At 36.9% G+C, this 15,702-nt stretch overlaps 1 protein-coding gene across 3 annotated transcripts in view; it reads left to right on the top strand.

Moving 5' to 3' along the window:
- FBXO3 (F-box protein 3) overlaps positions 1-12,179 on the top strand; it is a 34,373-nt gene extending 22,194 nt beyond the window's left edge. For 2 of the 3 annotated variants that reach the window (XM_074336192.1, XM_074336193.1), the window contains 5 exons: positions 1,617-1,701; positions 2,525-2,647; positions 3,959-4,074; positions 5,292-5,482; positions 10,975-12,179. In XM_074336192.1, the coding sequence (XP_074192293.1) occupies positions 1,617-1,701; positions 2,525-2,647; positions 3,959-4,074; positions 5,292-5,482; positions 10,975-11,148 (689 nt within the window). In that variant the 3' untranslated portion in view covers positions 11,149-12,179. Of the gene's footprint in view, positions 1-1,616; positions 1,702-2,524; positions 2,648-3,958; positions 4,075-5,291; positions 5,483-8,173; positions 8,419-10,974 lie in introns of those variants that run through there. The other variant, XM_074336194.1, reaches the window with a different exon arrangement.
- Positions 12,180-15,702: the final 3,523 nt, after the last annotated feature.

Genomic DNA, 15,702 nt, shown 5'->3' with positions numbered 1-15,702 from the left:
GGTATAGCTGGGTTTTTAGATGTCCCAAAAGTTTCCTTAGCTCTAGTGCAATGGTGCTACTCAGTCTGTAAACTGAAGGCTGCCTGAGCGCTAAGGTAAGCTGCCTGCTAGGTTCTGAGTTTCTTACTCTTAGTTTGGTGCTGGTCTGATGTGGTATGGAAGACCCCACCACTAGAGCAGAGTACTAAGGTCTGCTAATACTATTCCGGTAGTTGGGATTTCTCCTACAATGAGAAAGCAAAACAAAAGATTTGAGATGCACTGAGAAGAGATGAGGTAGGAAGTTCGTGCTGGGAGGAAAGAGAAGAAAGCAGCATCCTTTAAGCTACCTTGATAAAACCCTAATATAAGATAGAATCTCCTGGTGTTCAGTGCATTATTAATAGATATTTAAGAAAACTGGATTCTATGTTCAGATAAGTTTAGGGTAGTGAAAGTTGCATAGAAAATTCTGTCCTCATTTTAAAGAACACACTTTGGTATGTATGTATTATAATAAATTTAAGTACGTTAAGTATGTCAGTTTCTGTTTTATGTAAATCATAAGAAATTTCTTTCTTATATACCATTTTATTCCATGAAATATACTAAATTATTTTTTTAACTCCACAAGGAAATTACTAGTTCTCAAAACACAAAATTGTACCTTTTATGAAGTTTAATATTATTCATGTCATTAAAAATAAGCTCCTTAATATCTTGCTCAAAGTGAACAGATGTTCAGTGATCCTTTTGAACGTAATAGCATTTAATAAATCAGACCCAAGCCTAAATCATATCTTCTATCATTCCCAAAATAGAATGTTAAGTACATACTATAAATTTAGCATCTGGCATTTCACATGGCAGAGTACAGAAACTGGGTTAATAGAACAAGATTACAAAGAAATTCATTGGACATTGAGTAAGGGACTAAAGTGCTAGGCACTGAGATGTATTAATAAATGGGGGGGTCTCAGAAAGTTATGTTGTAGTACCTAGAAGGGGCAAGCATAATTTATGTAAATTAAATGCTGGTTATTGCTCCAATCAGTAGATCATGGATGTATAAGCTGGACTGGCCTGTTCTAGTCATTCTTTTTTTGCCTCGAGCCTGGTCATTGAGACTATGGAGGACCGCTGTCCATTGGAGTAGGTCGTAGTGCCACTGGTCTCCTTTGGGATGGTCCTGACGCCCAGAATTCCACAGTACCACACCCCTGTTAGATGTCCAGGCTGCGCATGAGTCAGGATGTACCCTGATTGTCTGAGGATAGGTGCTGATGTTTTTCCTGTAGTTTCTTCCTAAAAGTGACTGTATCTCCTTTGTTCAAGAAATTATAAAGAGAAGGCTTTTCATTCTTATACTGGAACAAATTAAAGTTTAAAGATCTATTATTTAATTATAAGTGTAAAAAGTAGTTTGAAAGTAGTTGGAGAATTCCCAATTAAAGTAGTTGGGAATAAGATGGATAGAATTGAGGATAGAAATTTACCTAATAAAGACTAGTGGAATTATATCTATAAATGTTTGTAGTTTTGATATCACATCTTAAGCATAGAGGAATTACAATTGTTTCCTGATCGATTTTACAAAACCGATTTGTCCTCCTCCTTTCCCCCTTCCTGCTTTACAGGTGCTACTTTTACTGACTGGTTCACTTCTTATGTCAACAATGTTGTATCAGGTGGCTTCCCTATCATCAGAGACCAAATTTTCAGGTATTTCACTTGGGGCTTTTTGGGACTGGAATAATTATAATCAGTAAAAACATTCAGTTACAGATCATTAGATGAATTTTCCCAGGAAGGTTAACAACAGAACTTCTCATAATCATAAATCTATTTTATTCTCATTTTAAAGCCAAAACATCCAAACACTTGAACAGCCAGTATTTTTCTTGCTTGAAGAATCAAGAGAAAAAACTGATTTTGATTTAGAAGTTATGGCTTTATGGAAATTGTATAGTTCTTCTTGAAGAAAAAAAAGCTATATGCCAATTAGTAGATTCATTATGAATAGCAAGTCAGTAACTTAACTAACTCCTGGCAAATATTATTTATTATCTCTAAATGGAATGTCCAGGTATTATAGATAGTATTAGAGGTAATATTGGCTCATAGTAGCATGGTTGGCAGAAATGATAGATTAAGTATACAATAGTGGCCCCTAAAATAACATACTAACGCATTTTTATTGTCAGAGCCACTGTTTATAGGGTCTAGTTGGGTTTTCAGATGTCCTAAAAGTTTCCTTAGCTCTGAAAATGGAGATAAGCGCTTTTTAGTTTCCAAGTGAACCACGGATGACTGAACCTTGATGGCTGTCATTGCTGATCCAGAGTCTTCAAGGCTTTCTGGTTTATTTATAATTTCTAGTTTTCTCTTAGCTTAAGAGGGCTACCCCTTTAAGGTCCCAAATAGGATTTAAATTTTCGGTCCTAAAGTGAAGTATAGTATATATTGCCTTGTATCTTTAAACCTTTTATCTTATAGAATTGACGTTAGTTGACTGAAAAATACTTAATTTTTTTAAATTACCTAGATATGTTCATGATCCAGAGTGTGTAGCAACAACTGGGGATATAACAGTTTCAGTTTCCACATCGTTTCTGCCAGAACTGAGCTCTGTACATCCACCCCACTATTTCTTCACGTACCGAATCAGGTGAGAATTTTAAAGGGGTCGCCTTTTAGTTAATAGTGGGATATATCCTATGGATGTGTTGTTATTGCCCCATTTGACATGATTTATAAAACACATTTTGAAAAGCAGCTTCTTGCTGAATTGTGGAGGAATGTGGGTAACAAAATGTTCTACAATATAGTGTTTGTGAAGTACCTTGAGTTTATATTAAACTCTAAGTTATTTATTTCTTGCAAATATAAGTATTGTGCCACTTTGCAAGGTGGACCACTAAGTTGTAATCATCATGAAAAGTCAAAATTAGAGTTGTACTGCTTTCTGGAACCTATCAAAATTGCCCGATAAAATCATGCTTTTTAAATTTCATCTGGCATGTCTATAGTCAATTAAAAGCCAAATATTTATTGAGCACTGCCTGAATATCAAACATGGTATTAAGCACTGGATTTGGTTAAATAAAAAACAAATATTAAATTCACTTTCATTAGAAATACTCTTGTGCTATGACATAAAGACAACTTACTGCTCTAAGGGACTATGGAGACTGTTTTTGATATTTTTTTTATGTACTTTATGATGTTATACAGAGTGTTTTAAAAATACATGTACATGCATATATACATACTAGAAATATTTTCGTAATGTATACTTAGCAGGAGCATCCTAGGACGTGGCTTTTATGTAGCCTTTGATATGTCTAGTTACATATGTATAGATGTTTGTTGTTTACTTTAGACTTTGCCTAGGACCCAGACATGCTTAAAATAATAATACCAACACACACTTATAGGATAATCAAAATGAAAATAAGAGACAGCAGGTTCCCAGAGGAAGGGAGGAAAATAACAGTATTGGGAAGCAGAGTCAAAGTGTCATCCCAGTAACTGAATAGTCACATTTTGCTTTGTGCTTTCTAGAAACTAATGGAAAAAGGGGGAAATGGGTTGCATAGCCTTGTAGTGAAAAAAAGACTCAGTTTTTTAAAACAGAATTTTTTCATGGCACTATAATTCTAGTGATCTTTATTGGAACAGCGAAAGATTATTGTAAGCGTGTCTTTGTAAGTTTTTATGTTGCCCTTTGTGTTATAGATCCTCACTGAAAGACAGGAGTGTAAATTGAATGAAAGCATTTCCGTGGGGGAGCCAAGATAATCAGGCCACTATCTTGGAGAACTTCTAGAAATAGATGATTAACACAGACTTTGCGTTGGGTTTCTTAATTTTTTTTGGAAATTCCCTTCATGGTCTTATCCCAAATACTGTAGCTTTTAAACAAAAGAAACCAAAAAAGGCCTGATTTGTGTCTCTTCCGCCCCATTCCCTTCTCCAGGATTGAAATGTCAAAGGATGCACTTCCTGAGAAGGCTTGTCAGTTGGACAGTCGCTATTGGAGAATAACAAATGCTAAAGGTGATGTAGAAGAAGTTCAAGGACCTGGAGTAGTTGGTATGTAACGCAAGATGTGGGTTTATACATCAGTTGCTCCTAAGACATTTGGAGGAGCATGTATGTGACACACAGCTTGGAAAATACACGATGTTGTTAGTGGATAAGATGGCATCCTTTTAGTAGCCGTGTTTACAATGTGAACGATACCATCGATTCTAGACTTCTCCTAACTACAATAGGTTTGCTTCATCAATATAATATGTAATAGTCATTATTCTATCAGTTTAATACTTCAAACATAACTTTTCTAAAATTATAGCAAACTTAATTATTCAGGAATTGAGTTATTGAGTTTCCATTCTGTGGATCACCTGAGATCCTTGCTTTTCCTTCGTAAGTTCTTTTTTTTTAAGCTGGATAGTATTTCATTATCATATTCTGCAGGGTTACCAGGCATAGGGCAGAAAGAGAATAAATTTCATATTGGTCATCTTTTTTAAATTTTGGGGGAAATGACTTCAATCATCTGTAGCTTGATTTCCTGACATTCAGCTTTTTAAAAAATTCTGATTATCTTAAGTTTCTGAACCCTTAGATTTTTCAGATTTTGTATTTGTGCTTCAAGAAAATAACATTTAAGCTATACACTTCTGTAATCTGTCCTAAACATGTACAAAATTCGGTTCACATTAAAGTTCTAATTCATTGCCAACAAATAAATTCATATTTTGTATGTTTATTTAAGGAATTTTTCCTGGATTTATTTGGGGATAGTGCTAAATAATTTTATTAAAGCTGTAATTTTTTTTTCAGTCATTTGATCCTTTGGAGTAAGAACTCTCCCTGTTGACTGCCATTTTGCCTGGGCTCAATGCTTAAGATGCATCCTCAGAGTTTTATGTTTTAAACATTTAGATGATCCTTATCTCTGTTTAAACTTGTGTCTGTGATACTTTGTTAGCTATATCTTAAAACTAGTGTCTAAAATGCCTCAAAACATTTTGAAAAATAAAATGATTATTTTCTTGTTTTGTTTTATTTTACTAGATATCACCCTATTTCCCAGAGAAGTAGGGGGATTATAACACAATATAATGTCAAAATACTCACTCATAGTCACTGTTAACATTTTGTTATATTTCCTTTTAGAAGTTGTTTCTGATTGTGAATTTACTTTAACATAGTTTACGTAATCCCCTAGAGGACATATCTTAATTGCTGTGATGAAGAACTGAATTTTATACTTTGGTTTATTGTTACTGTTTTCTCTGCAGGTGAATTTCCCATCATCAGCCCTGGTCGGGTATATGAATACACAAGTTGTACCACATTCTCTACAACATCGGGATATATGGAAGGATATTATACCTTCCACTTTCTTTACTTTAAAGACAAGATCTTTAATGTGGCCATTCCCCGATTCCATATGGCATGTCCGACATTCAGGGTGTCTATAGCTCGATTGGTAGGTTAAATTTTCCTCTGGTGCTGATTTACATGACTTTGTAAAATTAACTCCACAGAGGGTCTTTGTTAATTAGCCAGACACATAGTTTATAAATTGTGTTCCAGAGAACCCTAGAAATTTTGAGGGAAGTATATTGGAGAGGGGTGGGATGTGTGAATATGTTGGGGGAGGTAGACAATAAGTAGCTAGGCTCCATGTTCTTCAATCAGAGTAACTCTACTGTTACCTGTTTTTGTTTGTTAGTTTATTTTTTTATAGATCTTGTTTTTTAGAGCAGTTCTAGATTCACAGCAAAATTGAGCAGAAGGTACAGAGATTGCCCATATATCCTCTGCCCCCATATACTATCTCCCACCAGAGTAGTACCACTATCACAATTGATGAACCTACAGTGACACATCATTAGCACCCAAAGTCCATAGTTTACATTAGGGTTCACTCTTGGTGTTGTACATGCTATGGATTTGGACAGATGTATAATGACATGTATCCACCATTATAGTATCGTATAGAGTAGTTACTGGTTTTAAAAGTTCAGCCTCTTTTCCACTGTTTCCAAAAATACTTCTGTCAACTAAGGAGAAACACCACATTAGGCCAGCTATAATCTGCTTTATTTTATTTCATTAAGACTGGGGAAACAATTTCTTACAGTGTTTTTGCTAAAACTCCCAATTTTGTAAAATAATACAAATATCCAATAGAAATCATTACAAAGAGGATTTAATTTTAGTAGTCCTTGTTTGGGATCATTTCCTAAGTCAACTAGGTATATTTTAAAATCTCATTTAGGGTTACCTTATGACAAGTATAGCAGTAACCCCAATCTTCTGGGCTATAAAATGATTAGAGAAAATTATGAGGCTCCAGTTACAGAATAGGAATAAAATATGAATTATATACCCAGAAGAATGTAATTGAGTTGTAGGCATCAGATGTTCAGTAAAAGCCATCTGGCTCCTGGGATGACCCTGATGAGTGGGTCTAAAATAAGTCTGGGAAGATGGACATGATATTAATCTGACCCAGCATTGACACATTCCCAACTCCGGTTTGGAGAAAGAAGGATGATGAGGAGACTTGAGGCCATTATACTTGTGGTATATCTGCTGAAAACAATCTACAGTCTAGGTTTGGAAGTGAAGTTTAGCTTCCCTCCCAGTGAAGGAATGCTTTCTGTATATTTCCAGTTCTGGGAACTTGCCTCTTCCTATAAGTCTTCCATTTTTGACTAGCCCAGTTTCTGTATGAGGTTGATATCGTCTTACCCTTAAATGTTTGATACAGTTTATCAGTGAGTCATCAGGGGCTAGAGTTCTCTTTGGAAAAGTTTTGAAATAGGAATTTAATTTCTTTAATATTCATATTTTCTGTTTCTTGTTTCACTTTTGGTCATTTGTGTCTTTTAAGGAATTTGTCCATTTTGTCTAACTGTTGAGTTTATTGGCATAAAATTATTTACAATATTCCTTTGATAATCCTTTTAATGGCTGCAAGAGCTATAGTCATGTGTCTTTTGTTCTTAATATTGGTAATTTATATATTCTCTTTTGTTCATCATTTAGCTGGGGGGTTTTCACTTTTGTTGATCATTTAAAAGAACAATTTGGTTTCACTAATTTTCTCTATTTGCTCATTTTCTGTTTTCATTGATTTCTGCAGTCTCATACTTTGGGTTTATTTATCTTTATTTCTCATACTTTGGGTTTAATTTGCTTTTTTTCTAGGTTCTTAAGGTAGAAGTTTAGATTATTTTAGACCTTTTTTCTCTTTAAGTACTGTTTTAGCTGCATTTCATAAATTTTGATGCATTTTCATTAACATTTAATTCCAAATATTCTCAGATTTTCCTTGTAATTTAATTTTGATCGATGACTTTTCTAGAAATGTGTTAATTTCCAAACATTTGGAGGTTTTCCAGTTACCTTTTGGTTATTGATTTCTAATTTTGTTGTTATGGTTAGAGAACTCGCTATGTATAATTTCAATCCTTTTAAAATGTATTATGGTCCAGAATGATGCTCTATCTTGGTAAATAATCTTTGTGTATTTGAAAAGAATGTATATTCTGCTATTTTGGGGAATATTATTCTATAAATGACAGGTCAAACTGATTTACTGTTTTTCAAGTCTTCTATATATTTACAGATTTTTTTGTCTTTGTTCTCTGAGAGATGATTGTTGTAATCTCCAATTATAATTACAGTTTTGTCTATTTCTCTTTAATTCTATCAGATTTGCTTCATGTATTTTGAAGCTCTATAATTAAATGCAAGTATACTTAGGATTGTGATGTCTTTTTCATGAAGTGCTTTTTTTATTGTTATAAAATCTCCCGCTATCTCTGACAATATTCCTTGTCCTAAAGTTGCTAATATTCCTGACATAAAGTGTAAAGAGTGTTGAGAGTTGTTTGGGCAGGTAGTTGTTGTTATTGGGTCAGCTTGATCCTGTTGAGGCTTGTTTTTAATGTTTATTAGGGTGTGTATAAAGTAGTCTTTACTTAAGGATAGTCATTCTCTAACTTTTCGGTCTCATGACCCCCTTAAGCTCTTAAAAGTTATTGGAGATTCCTCAAAAAATTAAAAATAGAACTACCATACCCAACAATTACACTTCTGGGTATTTATTCGAAGAAATCAAGAATACTAATTCAGAAAGACATACGCACTTCTTTGTTCATTACAGCATTATTTACAATAACCAAGATATGGAAGCAACCTAGATAGATGAATGGATAAAGAAGATGTACAGATATACAGTGAAATATAACTCAGCAATAAAAAAAGAATGAAATCTTGCCATTTGCGACAACATGGATGGACCTAGAGAGTATTATGCTAAGTGAAATACGTCTGACAGAGAAAGACAAATGCCGTTTGATTTCACTTATATGTGGAATCCAAAAAACAAACAAACAAAACAGAAACAAACTCATAGATACAGAAAACAAACTGATGGTCGCCAGTGTGGTTGGGGGGTGGGAAGATGAGTGAAAAGGTGAAGGGATTAAGAAGTACAAACTGCCAGTTATAAAATAAGTCACGGGGATGTAAAGTACAGCATAAGGAATATAGTCAATAACATTCTAATAACTATGTGTGGTGACAGATGGTTACAAGACTTATTGTGGTGATCACTTCGTAATGTATATATATATATATATGTCTAATCACATTGTTGTACACCTGAAACTAATATAATATTGTATGTCAACTATAATTAAAAAACGTTATGAGGACTCCAGAGAACTCTTGCTTATGTGGGTTATATTGATATTTATCATGTTAGAAATTAAAACTGAGAATTTTTATAATATTTACTTATTCCTTTTTAAAATTTTTAAATTTATAATTTTAAATTACAATAATAAACTCATTACATGTTCAACCCTCTTTTAACTATGTTCTTACTTATTTAGAGTTTTAGTGTCTTCCCAACCACAAATAGTATAAAATTTTCACCTGCCTTGTTGAAAATGTTTTTTCTGTCTTAAGAATGAGAAATCAATAAAAATAAATGAGAATTCTGGACTTATTTCTAATTAACATGAAAGAGGCAGTGGGGATTGTTTTTGTATTGTGTTGTATTGGTGTTGTACCTTTCCTGTTTAAATATTAGTTTTCTTGATATGGAAGTTGAATTGTTCTCCTTTTGTGTCCTCTAACATGATTAATTAGGAGGTTTAATCCTTTCTTTTGCTTTATACTTTGCATGCCACTTTAAAATACACTTTCGGTTGGTCTTGAGCCTTTTCTTGGTCTAGGTGGTTTGTTGTTTGTTTTTAGACACTTTAGGGGCTCCTGCTACTGATTTATTTCCATTCTCATCTGTGCGTTCCGCTTTCCATCTGCTGTTTGTGTATGTAAATTTTATCTGTGATAATCAGCAATCTTCCTCGGTAGCCACGTTGATTTCTTTAACAATATTTGTTTTCTTCTTCATGAAGATAATTAATAGTCATACTACCTGGATTGAATGTTTTAGAATTTCCTGAGCCTTTCCCCCTTCCCCTTTTGGACCTCCTCCTGAATTTTAAAGTCGGTTTCCCTGGATTAAAGAAAAAAGATCCAAAGATAAACAATGGAATATCTATGTCCATATTTATGTATATTTCCTCTGTTGTTGTTTGTGTTATAATAAATCCCAAGTGAAAATCCCTATGACAAATCCTAAAGACACTACCTTTCTCCCACATTAACTAATTTGCTTGTTCAACAGATATTTATTGAATATATACATACTAGGTGTTGGGGAAAATGCAGTGAACAATACCATCAAAATCTCTATCTTGAAATTTACATTCTAGTTAGAAGAGACAAAGTATAGCAAATAAACACTGTGTATTTAGGTCAAGTAGTAATGTGTGCTCTGCAGAAAAGTCAGAGTAAAGGGGATAAGGAGTGTCCTGTTGGGTTATTCTAATATAGAAATGTGTCAGGGGAGGCCTCGGTGACATTTGAGTTAATACTTGAAAGAAGTAGAGGGAACCAGGTGGATATGTGGGAGAAGGGTGCTCCAAGGTAAAGAACAGCAAGTGGAGTGATCCTGAAGCACTAATATGCTTGGCGTGTTTGAAGAACTGCAAGGAGGCCAGTGTACTGGAGGGCAGTGAACAGGGAGAGTGGATGGAGAGGAAATCAAGGATAGTGGCGTGCTGCATCATGGAATGGCATAAAAGCCTCGGTGGAAGGACTTGCTGACACCACATCCCAAGCTTCCCAACACTTCCCACATTACCAGCTGGGACCTCCTTGCTGTTAAGAATTATGTCCAACAAAGCAGCTCTTTTCATTGAGTCTTCAAAAGTGTGAGAGAAAATTGACAGCAGAGTAAGTCTTGATTAGAGACACCGCTTTCAATTCAAGAGGAATTGAAGTTTCCAAGAGGTGTTCAGATGTTGCATGGTCAACATCACTACCATCCTATTCTGAGAGCCTTCAACAAGTTAATTTAAAAGTAGAGGCTACCAAAGGTGGTTGAATTGAAATGATGTGTCTACAGTAGGAACTCAATAGAATTCTTAGACCTCTTGTTGACAGTACATAAAACTTACCAGTAGAGGTCATACCTTACTAATATTTTGACATCCTCTTCTCTGTAAGCATAAAGATTAATAAAGAGGTGTTGCTTAATACACTAATACGATAAATTCGGTAAAATTTTATCTCGGGTTAGGAGTGGTCTGTTTGCTATATGAATTATCAACTATCATGTAAATGAATTATCAACTACAATGTAAAATATAGGTACTGTGTTAATGAGGTATACTTACTATTAAAACCACATGGAGCATTTTTAGACATGTGATAGAACATACATTCTGGAATCTTGCATCAGCATGTGCATTGTGAATATTGTGCTGGTCAAGTCTATAACAATTCATATTTGGTATGTCCGGTTTAGAGTCTAGATAAATGAGAATTTGCATTAAATAAGTGTAAAAAACTGATGGAAGTTCTTATCAAAAGATTGTTTTCTCTTTCAAGGAAATGGGTCCTGATGAATATGAAGAGATGGAAGAAGAAGAAGAACAGGAGGAGGAAGAAGACGATGATGATGATTCAGCAGATATGGAGGAATCTGATGAAGACGACGAAGAGAGGCGGAGGAGAGTTTTCGATGTTCCCATTCGCAGACGCCGCTGCTCTCGCCTTTTTTAGCACCCCTCTGCTGATGGAAGCGCTGGGATGAATCCAGCCTGTTAAATAGATTTCTTAACAATGTAAATAACTCAACTGTCCTCAGCATATAGCCAGAAAACTAGCATGAAATATTGTTCCAGGCCCTGGGTTCTATGCGACTACATTAGGAATTGAATTGTTTGGGTGTACTTTGTGTTGTTGAGGTAGAGGGTGCAATAGGGGAATAGTTCTCTAGCTAAGGAACAGACATTTCTTTAAAAATATTTTATACTTATAAAAATATGGAAATAGGAGGGAATTGTTTTGAATCAGGATTTAAAATATAGCAGAAATACCCAAGGATAGTGAGAAACTGACTGAAAAATTCTGTGAAAAGACTTCTTGCGGTTGTGTGTTATTTAGAAATGAACAGAATTTGTAATTAGGCTAATCCATTTAGTGATTCCTATATATTTTGTACTCACGGGGAACTAATTGACTAAATAGCTTGAGTGCTAGTTTTGTCCTTTCTTAGACAATCTGTCCTTAAATTGAAAGTTTTCATCATTACGACCTTGAATTTGCTCCTTATCACTATGAGCTTGACTTTGAATTTAGTCTCCAACTCTACAACCTTGAATTTAATTTAAAATCTTCAATATGACAACCTTGAATTTAATTTAAAGTCTTCAATGCTATGACTTTTATCATATTGTTCACAGATGCATCGTTTTTGAAATGTAGTGTGTAAAAGTATGTATTGTGTTGTTTATTAACAAAAAATTCTTCATGTCTCATTTAGTCCAGTTTTGTAAATACTGCTTCTGTTTTGTTTCTCCTTTATACACTTGACTGTCTAACTTTGTGATAAGTGACATGAGTTTTATGTTAAGATTAGTATGTTTTTCTGAAACATGGACTTCTTTTTTTTTTTTTTTTTTTGTAATTATATAATTGAGAGTTTGGATTGAAATCCTCCAAGTATCAAAAACTCACGTTTTAAAAATAACTTTTGGTTCCAATGCTGTATTTTGTGTAATTGCCTATTGTCTATAAACTAATATTGATAACCCTTTGCTCTTAAGATGGAAGAGGAGATGGAAACTTGTTGGCCTGTTGCCAGAGGCTCATTCAAAGTCATTTCCTGGCTTTTGCTACCCTATCATGTGCTCCACTTCCAATTTTCCCCAAGAACAGTTCATTTATAGGGAAAACTGTAGTAAGAGGGGGATGTGTACAGGGTTAAACAGCTGCCATCCTGATGGACCACGAAGGCAAACTTACCCTTTCCTATTGGCACATGTGAAAATGTTCTGAAATGGAGTAAGTAGTTTCTCCTGCTTATTTTTTTAAATAGAGTATTATCAGTCTACCACATCCTTCTATTATGACTGTCTCTCGCTTTTTTTTTTAAACTTTTATTTATTTTAAGTGTGTTTTTCCAGGACTCATCAGCTCCAAGTCAAGTAGTTATTTCAATCTAGTTGTTGAGGGCGCAGCTCACAGTGGCCCATGTGGGGATCGAACCGGCAACCTTGTTAAGAGCATTGCACTCTAACCAACTGAGCTAACCGGCTGCCCCTCTTGTTTTCAACCTACTGATTTTTCTGAAAAACAAACTTTCCCAATAAAGCAATAATTTAAAACTAGTTAATTTTGGAAGTGAAAGCTGGCCCCAGGATCCCTTGTGTTTCTTGGCATCTTTCTTTTTTGAATGACCTCTCCTCTCTCTCAGTTCCCAGAGTTCTCATGATGCTCCAAATCTCCTCTGCAATCCCATTTAACCCTTGCCTCTCAAAATGCTTCAGGCTGGCTTTCTCTCATCAAAATTCACATTCTGTTGGTATGTTGAATGAATGAACTCTAGTTCGTACTAATGTGTGATTAGATTAGTTGACAAGCTCAGATTTTTTTATTTCATTGGATCTAACACCTGGTCATACTATGCTTTTGGTGAAGGCCATTTCTGGCTCTGAGGTCCCTTGAGAACACCTACCTTATTTATCTAAAGTTTGATGTGTCAAGATGAGACAGATACCTAAATAAATAGTAACCTGAACAGCTTAAGGGTAATTTTTCCCTTTTCCTCTTGTGAAAAGTCAAAGGGAACTAATTCAGGGCTGACACGTGCCATATGGTGGCCCAATGGTGTCAACATTCCAGATTCCTTCCATCTTTGTTCTGCCATCTTCAGCACAAGACTTGAATCTTAAAAGTTGCAAGAGCAGCTGCAGTCATTGTGTTCCAGAAAGGATGGTAATAAAAGGGAAAAATTGAATGGAAAGTAAAAAGTCAAACATAGGCTGGAGAGATAAAACGGCCAGGTGTCCAGGAAGAGGATAGGTAGAGAAGGGGTGGGGGGATGCAGGAATTAGCACAGGCAGCATGGAGACCTGGCATGACAAAATTGTAATGGCCCAAGTAACATGCTACAGGGCTGAATGAAGGCAGTAGCAGGAGTAAAGAGATGAAGCAGGTAACTAAATGATGAAGTAGACAGGACTTAGTGATTAGATGTGAGGGAGTGGAAGAAATCAAAGTTGATTCCCAGTTTTCTGGCTTGATTTAAGAAAAAAATTGCAGGAAAAGCAGTGGAACATTGGAGATGAGTTCATATTTGGACACATTTTGAGTTAAAGATGTCTGGGGCATTTGTGAAGATGTCAGCAATCAGTTTGATATGAGTATGAAGACTGAGGGAGTCGTCAGGCCTGGAGAATAAATACTTGCAAATCATCTGCAAACATATATCTCCAAGGTAAAACAAGGTGGATGCACTAGAGTATCCCAGGGAGCACTTACAGCAATGGTTCTTGGTCCAACCCTGGCAACACCAGATTATGGGTGGGTAGTGGAAAAGAATCTCTGACTGAAAGGTCAAGGAACTGAAAGCAAAACGAGGGAAAGTGGCATCTCGGAATCCAAGAGTTTCAAGGATGGAACAGCTAATAGGACGCATATAAGATAATGCATCTGAAAGAGCTTTGTAAATAAGCTATCATCAGCAATACACGTATTAGCTGATTTTAGCACACACACCCAGCGAAACTCATTTCCTGACACCCCTAAACTATCAGGATCATGGCGGAAGGCACATGTGATGATCAGTTATATGATTTGCCCTGCTTGAATTTTATCCCATGTCTTCTTCCCCTTCCCATTCAGCATAAGCAGCCATGAGATGCCAACCTTCTTACCCTGATCGGCAGTGTCATAATCACCAACAGAGGTCAGTCTCTTGGAGAAAGACTTGTACTTTTCGCTTATTCTCTCTCCACTCTCTCTTCCGTGGCGCTCTTAACCCTTTCGCCCCGACATTTGTTTACATCCGAATGAATATATCTGAAAATTTTATTCATAAAAATAATGTCATTTATATACAAAGCAGCTCAGATTGTTATTATTAAAGGCATAAACGTCAAAATATCAACTTTTTGCTTTTTGTGGATTTCTGACACATTCTGAAAAAAAACTTGAAATCAATTAATGGCAGTGAAAGAGTAAAAGCTAGTTCTGCAGTGGGTGGGACACTTTCCAAGTGATAAACAGAAACTGCCAATTACATCTTCACATAAAAATAACGTTCTAAATGGTAGGTCTGGTCCCAGACTGGCCAATGTAAGCTGAAGGATATTCGGAGGCTCCAGAGCCTAAGAGCAGAAAGGAGCCTCAGGCTGCAGCAGGACTGAATAAACCCAACAGCCGGGACCAGTGAGAGCTTGGCATGGGCATAAAAAAGTTTTGAAAAACATTTTAATACTATTTTTTTAAAAGGGGAAATTAGAAGTCTTGGAGTTTCATATTGTTTTCGATAACAAACCGGAGGAAGACACCGTAAACTTTCCTTTCTGGTTTTTAAAGGCCTCAATCTAGCCCGGGCCACCGGTCTTTTTCTGAACCTGGGCGGGCAGCCTGAGACCCCTTACGTGCTGTGGTTGCCCAGCTCCCAGGGTGCCCTGGGCGCGTGCAGTGACCGCCACGGTTCTGGAGGCTGCACTTGTACTCTGATCAACGCGCAGACTGCAGCGCGCAGGACTAAACCGGCGCTGGGCGAGGGGGGCCGGCGAGAGGAGGCGGAGTCCGCCGGAGCCCAGGCTATAAAGACCGGAGGCGCGCCCCACTCGCCCCGCGCGGCGCTGGTTGGCGGTTTCCGAGCCTTGTTCGGTAAGACCTAGGGCTGGGCGGCGGGCGGAGTCGCGCTCCGAGTCTGCGGCGGCTGCAGAGCTTGGCCTGCGCCCGCGGGCGGCTGGGTTCGGGCCCCCGGGGACTGGGGGGCTCGGAGGGTCCGAGCAGGCTGTGCCTCTACTGCGCGGGCCTCCGCGCCCGGGGCGGCTTTTCCCAGTAGCCCCGGGACGGGGCGGCCTCCTAAGGCCCTGTCTTTTCGCCCGCGGCCTGGCAGGAGTCCCCCTGCACTGGACGCTCCTGGTCGCACGCTTTACGTTCCCCAGAGCTTGGCTTCCTTTATTTACACCAAAAAGGGAGGAGAGGCCACTCTTCCCAAAACACCCCGACGCGGGCGGTGCTCTCCATTCCCTCGGGAGTATTTTCCTTGAACTCTGACCACCTGCCTTCACCTTTCTCAGAAAGGAATCT

Source organism: Rhinolophus sinicus, linkage group LG06 (genome assembly GCF_036562045.2).
Source record: "Rhinolophus sinicus isolate RSC01 linkage group LG06, ASM3656204v1, whole genome shotgun sequence".
Classification (NCBI taxonomy): domain Eukaryota; kingdom Metazoa; phylum Chordata; class Mammalia; order Chiroptera; family Rhinolophidae; genus Rhinolophus; species Rhinolophus sinicus.
The sequence above is the reverse complement of the archived record's forward strand: the minus strand, read 5'-3'. Positions and strand labels throughout refer to the sequence as shown.